Below are 13888 nucleotides of genomic sequence, written 5' to 3' on the forward strand. Positions count from 1 at the left end.
CACAAGATTGCTTGTGGCATTCACGGACATGCTCACTACAGTGGAACGCTGCTTTTGGGCTCAGGAAACAAGCATTGAGTGGTGGGATCACATCGTCATGCAAGTTTGGAATGATGAGCAGTGGCTGCAGAACTTTTGGATGAGAAAAGCCACTTTCATGGGACTGTGTGCTGAGCTCGCCCCCACCCTGAGGCGCAAGGACATGACATTGAGAGCTGCCTTGCGGTGGAGAAGAGGCTATTGCAATCTAGAAGCTGGAAACTCCAGACAGCTACGGATCGGTTGCTAACCAATTTGGAGTGGGAAAATAGACCGTTGGAATCAGGTTGATGCAAGTTTGCAGGGCTATTAATTTCATCCTGCTCAGAAGAACTGTGATTCTGGGCAATGTGCATGAGATTGTGGCTGGCTTTGCACAAATGGGTTTCCCTAACTGCAGAGGGGCGATAGATGGGACGCATATTCCAATTCTGGCACCTGACCACCTAGCCTCCGAGTACATAAATCTTTCGGAACACAGGCCTGTTCAGGAAGCTGCAAGCCAGGACTTTCTTTCCAGACCAGAAGATCACTGTAGGGGAAGTCAAAGTGCCCATTGTGATCCTTGGAGACCCCGCTTACCCTTTAATGCTGTGGCTCATGAAACCCTACACAGGGAGCCTTGACAGCAGCAAGGAGCGGTTCAACAACAGGCCAAGTCGGTGCAAAATGACTGTTGAGTGTGCTTTTGGCTGTTTAAAGGGCCGCTGGCACTGTCTGTATGGGAAGCTGGACCTGGCCGATGACAACATCCTCACGGTTATAGCCAGATGCTGTACCCTCCATAACATTTGTCACAGGAGAGGTTAAGGCTTCACTCAGGCATGGACCACGGAGGTTCAACACCTGGAAGCTGAATTTGAACAGCCAGAGAGCAGGGCTATTAGAGGGGCCGAGCGTGGGGCTGTAAGGATTAGGGATGCCTTGAGGGAGCAATTCGATGCTGAAAGCCACCAGTAATGTTTGGTGCCCTGCATGGGAGTGAAGTGCTGTGGTTCCAGTGCTAGTAGGCATCTGTGTTTGCTACATATGATGCACTGACTTGCAGTGCCTGCTGCTTTCCTAGGCTACGGTATCTTTTACAAATTACAGAGGGAAACCAAAGCACACACAGCATTATATATTACAGAAAATTCCCATTTTGTCACAATCAACACAATCTTCATACTCACCTGAAAGTAGTCAGGCTAAGCAGAAGACAAGTAATCCTTTGGTCCAGCAGCTACCAAATCCCTCACCTTTTTCCCATCTAATTTTTAAGGAAGAAGTTTAAGTTGCTTACCTTCTCCTAATCTCCTGGCTGCTTTTCTGTATCAGGACTTGGGTTTGTTAGAGGAAAAAAATACACAATATGGAGGATGGGGGTTTTAACAAAATAAGCCTCTCTCAGGTGGAGTTATGCCACTCAAAGTCAGATTAACATATATGCAGATTTCATTTCCATAATTTCTACGAAAAAAATTAAATAGCAGCACTAAAATAATTGCTGAAGGCACAAATCATCTATTCAGATATTTCAAGGGAACCTGTTGGTTGTTCAGGATAATGCTAGAGATATTCCGGTATTAAGTAGGGTTGCCAGGCATATGGTTTTTGACTGGAACACCCGGTCGAAAAGGGACCCTCGCGGCTCCAGTCAGCACCTCTGACCGGGCCATTAAAAGTCTGGTAAGCAGTGCAGTGGGGGCCTGGGGCTAAGGCAGGCTCCCTGCCTGCCCCGGCTCCACATGACTCCTGCAAGCGGCTGCCAGGTCCCTGAAGCCCCTAGGCACATGGGTGGCCAGGGAGGCTCTGCCCGCTGCCCCCACCCTGAGTGCTGGCTCCGCAGCTCCCATTGGCTGGGAATTGCAACCAATGGGAGCTGTGGGGACAGCACCTGCGGGTGCGAGGGCAGCATGTGGAGCCTCCCTGGCCATCCATGCACCTAGGGGCCACAGGGACCTGGCGGCTGCTTCCTGGGAGCCACAGTAGCTGCCGCTGGGACCCTGCACCCCGAACCCACTCCTTCATGCCAACCCCTACCGCAACCTGGAGTCCCCTCCCACACCCAAACTCCTTCCCGGAGCCCACACTCCACCACATCCCAACCCCCTGCCCCAGCCCTGAGTCCCCTCCTGCACCCCAAACCCCTCATCCCCAGCCACACCCCAGAGCCCACACTGTTGACTGGATTTTATATCTTGGCCAGGGGAACCAGTCTGAGGTTCATCTCCCTACCCCACATCTCTCAACTGGTTTGTCTTTACCCCCAAAGAAAACTTACAAGGGATAAGGTGCAAAAAAAGGGACAGATTTATTAACAGGCAACAGTTAAACAAGTAAGATAAACAAGGTAAAAAACATAGGTAAAACACTAAGGACCCCTGGCTGCAACAGAAAAAGGGATCAAATATGACAGGCTTTATCTACGACAAGGTAGAGGGCTTGCAGCCCTGTCCCAAGAATAAACCCAGATCAGGTCCAGTAAAGAACAATATGTTGCTTCTTTACCATCTCTTGCAGCTTGAGGAGCAGCTCCACTGTCACGACTGGCTGACCTCTGGATCCAGGTGACACGGTCAGGTACTGGTAGCAGGAACTCAGACAGGTAGATGATCACTCTGTCTTCCTCCTTTATAGATCTTCCTCCCTGCGTCATTGGAGGTGGATGTGAGCTGAAGAATCAGGACAGCGGATGGCAGCCATCCTCGCGTGCAAGGTAAGCTACCCTCCCAACAATCCTAGTGTGGTGCTATGGCCTACCTATGATGCAGACAGCAGCATTAGCTATTTCCTAGAACAGCAGCATATGCTACCTCCAAGATGGGCAGCCCTGGCTTCCTGACAACCTAGACCTATACACTGCCCAGTTGCTGGGCAGATTACCAGTCAGGGACCTGCCAATTTCCCACCTCTGAGGGAAAAGTGTGCCAAACTCAACAGGGGGAGGGGGAAGAAGGGTACCAAACACAGATTCCAGGTTGTTGTTACAGGAAATCCAAGATGGCACATAGGGGCTAATATGACAGGAAAAACCCCCTACAGCACCGCCAGCAGGAGCCCTCAACCCCCCACCCTCCAACCCTCTGCCCCAGCCCAGAGCCGTCCCCCACACCCTGAACCCCTCATTTCTTGCCCACCTGGATCTTGCACTCCCAGCCCAGAGCCTATATCCCTCTGCACCCTGACCCCCTGTCCCAGCCTGGAGCCCTCTCCTGCACCCTAAACCCCTCATCCCCAGCCCCACCCCAGAGCCCACATCCCCAGCCAGAGCCTGCACCCCCTCCCGTGCCCCAGTGCCCTGAACCAGCCCAATGAAAATGAGTGAGGGTGGGGAAGAACGAGCGATGGAGTAAGGGGGGGATGGAGTGAGCAGGGGGCGGGGCCTCATGAAAGGGGCAGGGAAAGGGTGTTCAGTTTTGTGCAATTAGAAAGTTGGCAACCCTAGTATTGAGAAGGAGATAGTTTTAGGTTGAAAAGAGGAACTAATGAGTGGAAGGATGGGGGTGCTGATTGTTGATTTGCTTTTGATTATTGTTTGGGTTGTTTGGATATGAAGTCTAGCAACTGTAGCTCAAAATTAAGCGGGGAGGGGGGCATTCTGTGGGAATATATACAGAAACATCACCAGAGGGAGCTCTCTCACACGTTTCAGTACCTCACACCATGGAACCTCCCTACCTTACACTCAAGGTTTTCCTTTTGGGCTTCTATAGCAGATCAGTCTTTTCCCTGAAGAGACTGGCCTGCTGTGGAGCCACCCGTCATTGCCTGGTAGGCTTCGTGCAGCTCAGAAGACCACAAACATTTTCTGCTGTGCGCAAGCCCTAGTTATTTTTTATTGTCAAACACAAGCACAATTTAACTTTGCCAAGCCTGGAATCTGTCAGTTTTGCCCCCATCAGCAGATTACATTACTTTCAATAAACCATGTGTGTGGGGAGTGACTGGAACATGAGCATAATGCACTCACGAAAAATAGAATAGGAATTGGCTATCGTCTATTTGGCTAATAAGATGAAAGGTGACAGAAGGCTCTGTTACTACATCCCCTTCAAAACGGTTTGCTACCCATCCCTACTTCCCATCCACTTCTACAGATTTAGGGCCAGTTACTGCAACTGCATGCACACAGGCAGATCTTTGAATACTTGCACAGCTGCAATGATTTCAATAGGACTCTGCATGGGAACAGGAACTCCATACAGACTGGGGGGCAATCCACATTGCTCCAGTGGCAGGATTTGGCTCCTATTTGGATTTCATGGTGCATAAATAAATCCATATATTCCCACCCCATAAAAAACAGAAAAGGCAAAGTTAAGGCTGAGATATTGAATTCATATTTACATCTCTGATGTTAAACAGCACTTAGCACCTTATCATGTAAAGACTTATGTATGTGAATAGTCATATTGAACTCAATCTCTTCTTAGGAATACTCATGTGCATAAAGTTAAGCATGTGCATAAGTCTCCACAGGATTGGGGTCTTATTTAGTGCCTTTCCTCCAGAGATCCCAAAGTGCTCTATCAACTTTACAAACAGATTTATATACCTTTCAGAAATTACTTTACTCATTGCAGAACCTAGAAGTCTGGTCTCACAGGCCCTTGCTCTAACCACTGGCAGTTAAAATAATTTAGGCATATTTGAGGTTCATCAGTATATGACAAGTATGATGAGAAGGGGAACAAAGAAGACCTAAGAAATTATAGCCCAGTCAGCCTAACTTTGATATCTGGAACAAATTATTAAACAAATCAATTTGTAAGTACCTAGAGAATAATAGGTTTATAAGCAATAGCCAATATGGATTTGTCAAGAACAAATCATGTCAAACCAACCTAATTTCCTTTTTTGAAGAGGTTACTGGCCTAGTGGATGGGGGTAAGAGGTTGTCATAAATATAAAGGGAAGGGTAAACCCCTTTAAAATCCCTCCTGGCCAGAGGAAAACTCCTCTCACCTGTAAAGGGTTAAGAAGCTAAAGGTAACCTCGCTGGCACCTGACCAAAATGACCAATGAGGAGACAAGATACTTTCAAAAGCTGGGAGGAGGGAGAGAAACAAAGGGTCTCTGTCTGTCTATATGCTGCTTTTGCCGGGGATAGACCAGGAATGGAGTCTTAGAACTTTTAGTAAGTAATCTAGCTAGGTATGTGTTAGATTATGATTTCTTTAAATGGCTGAGAAAAGAATTGTGCTGAATAGAATAACTATTTCTGTGTATCTTTTTTGTAACTTAAGGTTTTGCCTAGAGGGATTCTCTGTGTTTTGAATCTAATTACCCTGTAAGGTATCTACCATCCTGATTTTACAGAGGGGATTTCTTTACTTCTATTTACTCCTATTTCTATTAAAAGTCTTCTTGTAAGAAAACTGAATGCTTTTTTCATTGTTCTCAGATCCCAGGGTTTGGGTCTGTGGCCACCTATGCAAATTGGTGAGGCTTTTTACCAAACCTTGTCCAGGAAGTGGGGTGCAAGGTTTTGGGAAGTATTTGGGGGGAAAGACGTTTCCAAACAGCTCTTCCCCAGTAACCAGTATTTGTTTGGTGGTGGTAGCGGCCAATCCAAGGACAAAGGGTGGAATATTTTGTACCTTGGGGAAGTTTTGACCTGAGCTGGTAAAGATAAGCTTAGGAGGTTTTCATGCAGGTCCCCACATCTGTACCCTAGCGTTCAGAGTGGGGAAGGAACCTTGACAGAGGTAGACGTGATAGATCCTGATTTTACTAAGCCTTCTGACACAGTCCCACATGACATTCTCATAAGCAAACTAGGGAAATATGGTCTAGATTAAATTACTATAAGATACGTGCACAACTGGCTGAAAAACTACACAGAGAAGTTATCAATGATTCTCTTTCAAACTGAAAGGACATATCAAGTGGGTCAGGTACTATTCAATATTTTCATTAATGACTTAAATACAGGCGTGGAGAGTATGCTTATAACATTTGTAGATGACCAAGCTAGGAGAGGTTGCTGGCACTTTGGAGTACAGGATCAGCATTCAAAATGACCTTGATAAATTGGAGAAGTGGTCTGAAATTACAAGATGAAATTCAATATAGACAAGTTTAAAGTCCTACACTTAGGAAGGAACAATCAAATTCACAACTATACAATGGGGAATTACTGGCTACATTGATATTCTTCTGAAAAGGGGTTCTAGAGGATCACAAATTGAATATGAGTCAACAATATGATGCAGTTGCGAAAAAGGCTAGTATTTTGAACCATACTAACAGGAGTGTCATTTAAGACATGGGAGGTAATTTGTACAATGCTACTCAGCACCAGTGAGGTCTCAGCTGGAGTAGTGCGTGCTGGGCACCACACTTTAGGAAACAAGTGGACAAATTGGAGAGAGACCAGAGGAGAGCAACAAAAGTGAGAAAAGGCTTAAAAACGTGGCCTATGGGGAAAGATTTTAAAAAATGGGCATATTTAGTGTGGAGAAAAGAACACTGAAGGGGGGGAGCTGATAACAGTCTTCAAATATGGCTGTTAAGGGCTGTTTTAAAGAGGATGGTGCTCAGATGGTTTCCATGTCCCCTGAAGGTAGGACAAGTAGTAATGTACTTAATCAGCAGCAACAGAGATTTAGGAAAAACTTTCTAACTATAAGAGTAGTTAAATAGGCTTCCAAGGAAGGTTGTGGAATCTGCATTATTGGAGGTTTTTAAGAACAGGTTACACAAACACCTGTCAGGGTGATATAGGTATGCTTTGGTCCTGCCTCAGTGCCAGGGACTGAACTAGATGACCTCTTGAGGTTTTTCGAGCCCTCTATTTCTATGATTCTATGCAAATAACAGCATTTAGGTGCTGAAGTTATTTCATTTCTAATATACATTATATATATTACAAAGGCAACAGTAGTGCCTTTATAGTTAAGGCTATATTTCAGTTATGTCAACGCACATTTGAAGGGAAGGGAGGTGGATGGGTATCAGCTGATAATAAAGGGTTAATGTTGAGAGCCTCATTTCACTGTGTGGAAGGAGCGGAGATCACGTATATGACACTACCAATCTATCAGCCAGATAGACTCCTTTTTAAAGAATCCATCCTCACAACTATTTTCAAATCCCAAGTAATGCTGCTTCAAACTTACTAGTTAACACATATTAAACTTTCTCCGGTACTATCACATGGCTGGTTATGAAGTTGCATTGCAACTGCAAAGGAGCTTGTCACTCTCAGGGTGAGTGCAGTATTTGCAATCTAATCTATCCTCTATGATATTTTAATGTACCTGCCAATGTGTTATGGGTACTTAGGTATAACTATCCATCTATGACAGAAGCAGAATGGGATGCGGAGCCTAACATGAAAGGTGTAGGAGGGAAAACTGACTTTAGTGCAAACCAAAGAATCACTGCCTTGGAGTAGTAAAAATCTATGACGCGTAAGAAAACAAAAGAGGTATGTATATTTATTTCATTTCAGAGGCCCTTTTATTCCATGTATCCAGAGCACTAAACATAAACTGAGGCAGCAATTAATCTGAAAACTGTTTAATTCAGAGACAGCTAATTACATTCATTTGTACAAACTGTGTAGTTGACCCAACAAGAAATATTCTGCTCAGCAGTCTTAGGTTATTCTGAATTAATACAGTGACCCAGAAACTAAAGGCTATGTGTGGTCCCAGCACAATACAAACTGAGATGAGTGAGTCAGATTTTATTTTTTCCATAAACAATGTAAAGTTGTACAATCTGTAATTCAAACTCTGTTATCCTACCTAGTTTGGATCACATTTTCTTCTGTAAGAGCTACTTTCCCCCAAACAATCAGGCAGAGAGATTTTTCTGATTTCCTTTATCTAGCATAAACTAATGCCAGAGTAAGAAAGAAACAATGCCTTTTGGTGATCTTTCTAAGGCCCCTATACTGTAATCCTTTATTCATGTGAGTGGTATTTAGTCATGTAAGCTTCACATTGGCTTCACATAAATAAGAAATTGAAGAATTGACCCTTCTGTTAATGTGTGTTCTGATCTATATATATTAGTGACGGGGCAAGGCCAGATGGCTATAGAAAAGTAGTGGGAGATAGATATATTAGCTCCAGGCTAAACAAATCCCTGGTACCAGGATAAGTGAAATGGCAGCTGCTCCAGGTCAATTAAGACACCGGGGCCAATTAAGAACTTTCCAGAAGGCAGGGAGAATGCTAGGTTGATTGGGACACCTGAATCCCGTCAAGGGCGGGCTGAAACTAGTTAAAAGCCTCCCAGTTAGTCAGGTGGGTGTGCATGTCAGGAGCTGTGGGAGGAAGTTGCGCTGTTGGAGAAACTGAATAGTACACACCATATCAGGCACAAGGAAGGAGGCCCTGAGATAAGGGTGAAGTGGAGCTTGAGAAAGTGAGGGCTGCTGTGGGGGAAGGAGCCCAGGGAATTGTACACGTTATATTTCTAAAAGGTCAGCTACCATAGCTGATGCTATTAGGGTCCCTGGGCTGGAGCCCGGAGTAAAGGGTAGGCCCGGGCTCCCCCCTGCTTTGCCCCCTGATTAATCACTGAGACTGGGAGACAACAGAGACTGTGCAAGGAAGGATAACTTCTCCTCACCTCCCTCACTGGCTCATGATGAAAATGGCTCAGTAGACTGTGACCCTCGTCTCTAGAGAGAGAAGGGTTACGTGGAGGATCACAGTGAGCCTCTGAGGCTACCGAAATCCGCCAAGAAATGCGGGACCTACGGAGGCAAGGACAGAGCTTTGTCTACACATATATAATATAGAGCGAGAGAGAGAGAGTGAGTGTGTGTGTGTGATGGGGTCAGGCCAGATGGCTACAGGAGAGTGGTAGAAAGTAGGTATATTAGCCCCAGGATAAGCAGGTCCCTTTTACCCTGGTAAGTGAACAGGGGTTACTCCAGGTTAATTAGGACACTTGGGGCCAATCAAGGGGCCTGCCAGAACCTGTTAAGAGCCTCCCTTCCAACCAGATAAGGGCATGATAAGAGCTGTGGGAGGAAGGTGCGCTACTGAAGAGCTGGGCAGTGCAGATGCTGACAAGCACCAGGAGGGAAACCCCACAGGTACAGAGGCGAAGGGCAAGGGAAACCCCACAGGTACAGAGGCGAAGGGCAAGGGAAACCCTGCCCAGCAGGGTGAACAGCCCTTCTGGGTCCCAAGGTCTGAGGGAAGAAACCCCACCAGAGGTGAGAGACTGAATGGATGTCTGGCCTGTTGTCACCATGCCCATAGGGGCTAACAGAGACTAAGGGTCTCCCCTCCCCCTTCCCATCAAGGAGGCTGGGAGGAACCCTGCTCAGGCAAGGTGTGGACAGTAAGCCCAGGGACGTGGGGAAATTCTGAGGGAGAGAGGAATACCCTGGCTCGCTGCTAAGAGGAAGTGCAGAAACTACCGAGGTGGAGAAGGAGCTCTGTCACAACTGGTGTGAGAGATGGGATTGTGACAGCGCAGTGGACTAAGCTAAAGAAAAAGGGGGGGAGGGAATTTTAATTGTCCTCAACACAACTGACGATGTGGTGAGGGCACTAGAACAGGCCACGGTGGCCCAGCAGGAGGCCACCTGGGCCCAAGTGACAGCCCAGCAGGAATCAATGCAGTGCAGCACAAGACCAACCAATTACTTATGAGTCAGGCGACCCAGGACCTAGCCCTGCTGTGAGAGGTGATGGACCAGCCAAAAGCTCTGACCACCCCTAGCCCATGGGCCTGACGGGACACAAGCACTGAGGGCTACTGGTTATCTACCAAAGATGCTGCAGAAGACAATGTCGAGGCATAGCTCCTTACATTTGAAAGGATCATGTTGTCCGAGGCCTGGCCCCAGGACCAGTGATCCAGCATCCTCACCCCCTTTTTATGTGGGGAGGCTCAGAAAGCTTACCATGACATGTCTGCAGAAGCCGCAACCGATTATCCCCAGTTGAAAGTGGAGATCCTGGCCCGATCAGGGGTGACTGCAGCAGTGCAGCCCCAGAGGTATCACATGTGGAGATACCAACAGAACAAAGCCTCTGTGGTCCCAACTATTTAACCTTACTAACCTCGCATGGAAGTGGCTGTGATCTAAGGCCCATAGACCAGAGGATATTTTGGCTACAGACCAGTACATGAGGGAACTGCCACCAGAGCTTTGCGCATCGGTTTGCCAGAATGACCCCTCCTTCTATGACGATGGAGGTGGTCGTGCTGGTGGAAAGATGAATAATGACCAAGGAACTATCCCAACCACAACATCTGAATCAAACGACCAGCCCCTATCCTGGGTGTTCGGATGATTGAGCCAGAGAAGTCTAGGTGAAAGTCGAGAGGAGCCAAGGACCAGCCAGGAGCCACGAAGGGATGGAGCAACCTGGGCAAAGAGGCAGTGACTCCACATAAACACACAAGGCCAGTGAGACTGAATGGGGTAGAGACCATGGCACTTGTGGACTCCGGGAATTCTATCACACTCATCTCGGGGAAGCTAGTGAAAAGTAGCCATAGCCAGCTAATGCAGCCCAAACATACTGGGGGTAACATGCATCCATGGGGTGGTCAATTATTACCCCACCATCCTGGTGAAGATTGAGATACAGGGGAACTTTACTGGGGTAACAGCAGGAGTGGTCCCTAAATTCCCATACCTCATACTCACATGGAGGAATTTCCCGGGATTTGGAAGCTTGCTCCCACCAGAGGGATGGGAAGAAAGGGAGGATCCCAAAGTTAATGAGTTGTCCACAGCAGAATGCCACCCCCCTCCCAACTTTCTCTGAAATATCTCAGGATCTGTTCCCCATTCCTGGGAGGGTCAGGAAGACCAAGCGGGAAAGGAGGGCCAGCTAAGGCCTTGGAAACCTGGATCCTGACCCAGGGCCAGAAGGCTGCCCTCATAGGCAGGCAGACATGGGCGGCGGATACAGAGGCTGTCACGGCGCAAGAAGGACCCGAGGCTGGTCCCAATCACAATGCCACCGAACTGGCAGAGAGGGCAGAGACAGGCCCCCTGGAACTTGGACAGGCTAGTCCCAGGAGGGAGAATTTCAGGCAGAAGACCTGAGATATTATAACATCAGGAAGGAGGTGGCTGAAATAGATGGGGTATCCATAGACAGAAAAGCCCAGGCACCAGGACCCTACTTCATGATCAAGACGGATCTCCTGGACCGGGTGATGCAGGGACAGGAAGTACAACAGCTCCTGGTGCCACAAAAGCATCAGAGGGCAGTGTTTAGCCTTGCCCACAGTCACCTTTTTGGAGGACACCTAGCATGGATCCTATAAAGATTCTTCTGGCCATGAGTACATGAAGAAGTCCAGTGGTATTGCACCTCCTGCCCCGAGTATCAGCTCCACAGTTCACATCCCCACTTGAGGGCACAGTTAGTGCTTCTGCCAATCATAGGGGTCCCTCTTCCCCTTGTTATTTGGGGCCTTCAGCACATTCTGCTAATTATTGCTTTTTTTCCCCTGAATCATTTCAACTCATCTTTCCGCATTTGAAATGCTTCATCCCCACTTAGGATTTCCAGTGTTCCCTGTACTAAATCCAACATGTTTCTTGCCTCCTTATGACGTTTTAACCAGTGAAGTGGGGAATGCATTCCCTAAATGTGAACTTGACAATGAACTCTCCAAATGACTATAGCCTTAGAAAAATAATTGTGATACCACCACAGGCCTGAGGGCTCTTCCAATGCAGAGATTAACCTTAGTGATGGGCTGCATATACTCCAGGTCTGTAAGGGTATGTCTACTCTGCAAAGAAAAACCTATGGTACCAAGTCTCAGAGTCTGGGTCAATTGACTCAGACTGCAGGGCTAAAATTAGTGGTGTAGACATTCAGGCTGAGGCTGGAGATGGGTTTCTGAAACCAGCAAGCAGGGAACACTAAATTGGGAGGAGAGGTAGATACGCTGGAGGGTAGGGATAGGATACAGAGGGACCTAGACAAAGTAGAGGACTGGGCCAAAAGCAATCTGATTAGGTTCAACAAGGACAAGTGCAGAGTCCTGCACTTAGGACAGAAGAATCCCATGAACCGCTACAGACTAGGGACTGAATGGCTCGGCAGCAGTTCTGCAGAAAAGGACCTAGGGGTTACAGTGGATGAGAAGCTGGATATGAGTCAACAGTGTGCCCTTGTTGCCAAGAAGGCCAATGGCATTTTGGGACGTATAAGTAGGGGCACTGCCAGCAGATCGAGGGACGTGATTGCTCCCCTCTATTCAACATTGGTGAGGCCTCATCTGGAGTACTGTGTCCAAAGAGGATGGCTCTAGACTGTTCTCAGTGGTAGCAGATGATAGAACGAGGAGTAATAGTCTCAAATTACAGTGGGGGAGGTTTAGATTGGATATTAGGAAAAACTTTTTCACTAGGAGGGTGGTGAAACACTGGAATGCGTTACCCAGGAAGGTTTAGTATATCTGGCATGTAAATACCTTGCAACGCCTGTTCTCACTTTCAGGTGACATTGTAAATAAGAAGCAGGAAGCAGCATCTCCCATTAATGTAAACAAACTTGTTTGTCTTAGCGATAGGCAGAATAAGTAGGAGAATTGCATGGACTGGTAGGCTACCATGGACTGGTAGGCTCTAAAGTTTTACACCGTTTTGTTTTTGAGTGCAGTTACGCAACCAAAAAAAAAAAATCTGCATTTGTTACACTTTCATGATAAAGAGATTGCACTTCAGTACTTGTGACATGAATTGAAAATTAGAAATTAGTATTTCTTTTGTCTATCATTTTTACAGTGCATATATTTGTAATCAAAAATAAAGTGAGCACTGCACTTTGTATTCTGTGTTGTAATTGAAATCAATACTGAAAATGTGGAAAAACATCCAAAAATATTTAATAAATTTCATTTGGTATTCTATTGTTACAAGTGCAATTAATCATGATTAATTTTTTTGAGTTAATCATGTGAGTTAACTGCGATTAATTAACAGCCCAAGTTTTGACCCTTTAAGGTACACTTGAGTCAGTTTTTTCAAGTTTTCTCTGCTATCATGAGGGATAGAAACTTTTTTTTTTTAAATAAAAGCTGACAGTCTTGCATAATCACTTGTTCCTAGGAGCTTTAAGTAAAACACCAAATATCACAAGACTGGCAATAAAATGAGAGTTAGCAGCACTTCCTGAGCACTGGGTCGCTCATCTCTGTTATTCCAACAAAAGACACAGGAAGCCTGGTATTTGGGTTCCTGCAGGTCAGATGCTTGCTCCTAGTTTCATGTGCTCTCTGACTACAGCTCTCAGTTTCCAAGGGCTCAAGGGCTGTAGCAGCTACACTAGGAAAGGACCATCTCCATAACTACACTTTTTCTTAGGACATCTGTGTTAGGCAATCTTCAGAAAGGACGACTAATCTAAATTCAATAGCCCAGCCAGCCAGCCATAATGATATTTTTCCCCACAAAAAGACAATTGATAGTTCAGATTGCTAGACAAAATTCAAAACCAGACATCACTGAAAACCTCTAAACACTAAAATAATGGGAATCATGTCAGGTTACTTAATTCTGGCAGCAGCCTTAAAGGGTTAAAAATCACATGCTTACCTTGTTTATTTTAAATGTATTACCATTAGAAGTAGCACTTAAGGATACTGTAACTTAAAGATAAGCAATTCTTCTATTTTTCCAGTCTGTTTTCTGGATTTGACAGCACTTTGTGCATGGCCAGTTTTTCTGGTTGCTTGTGTGGGTATTTCACACAGCAACAGGGAAGAGAAAACCTTATAAAAAAAATAGGAAAAAAGTTCAATAGAACCACAAAAAAATTGGCAGAGAAAACATAATATCCAACAGTACTGGTAACTTTTTTTTTTTTTTTTGGGGGGGGGGGGGGGGGGGACTGACTAGCTTGCAAATGAACGGTTTCTT

General features: G+C 46.1%; 1 protein-coding gene across 3 annotated transcripts in view; it reads right to left on the reverse strand.

Annotated features, from left to right (window-relative positions):
- Window positions 1-2308: 2308 nt before the first annotated feature.
- Window positions 2309-13888, reverse strand: part of EIF2A (eukaryotic translation initiation factor 2A) — a 44679-nt gene continuing 33099 nt past the window's right edge. For all 3 annotated transcript variants that reach the window (XM_048862799.2, XM_048862802.2, XM_048862800.2), the window contains exons 14-15: window positions 13565-13740; window positions 2309-2668 (exon numbers count right to left, since the gene is read on the reverse strand). In XM_048862799.2, the coding sequence (XP_048718756.1) occupies window positions 13603-13740 (138 nt within the window). In that variant the 3' untranslated portion in view covers window positions 2309-2668; window positions 13565-13602. The remainder of the gene's footprint in view (window positions 2669-13564; window positions 13741-13888) is intronic.

The sequence above is a fragment of the Caretta caretta genome, chromosome 9 (genome assembly GCF_965140235.1).
Source record: "Caretta caretta isolate rCarCar2 chromosome 9, rCarCar1.hap1, whole genome shotgun sequence".
Classification (NCBI taxonomy): domain Eukaryota; kingdom Metazoa; phylum Chordata; order Testudines; family Cheloniidae; genus Caretta; species Caretta caretta.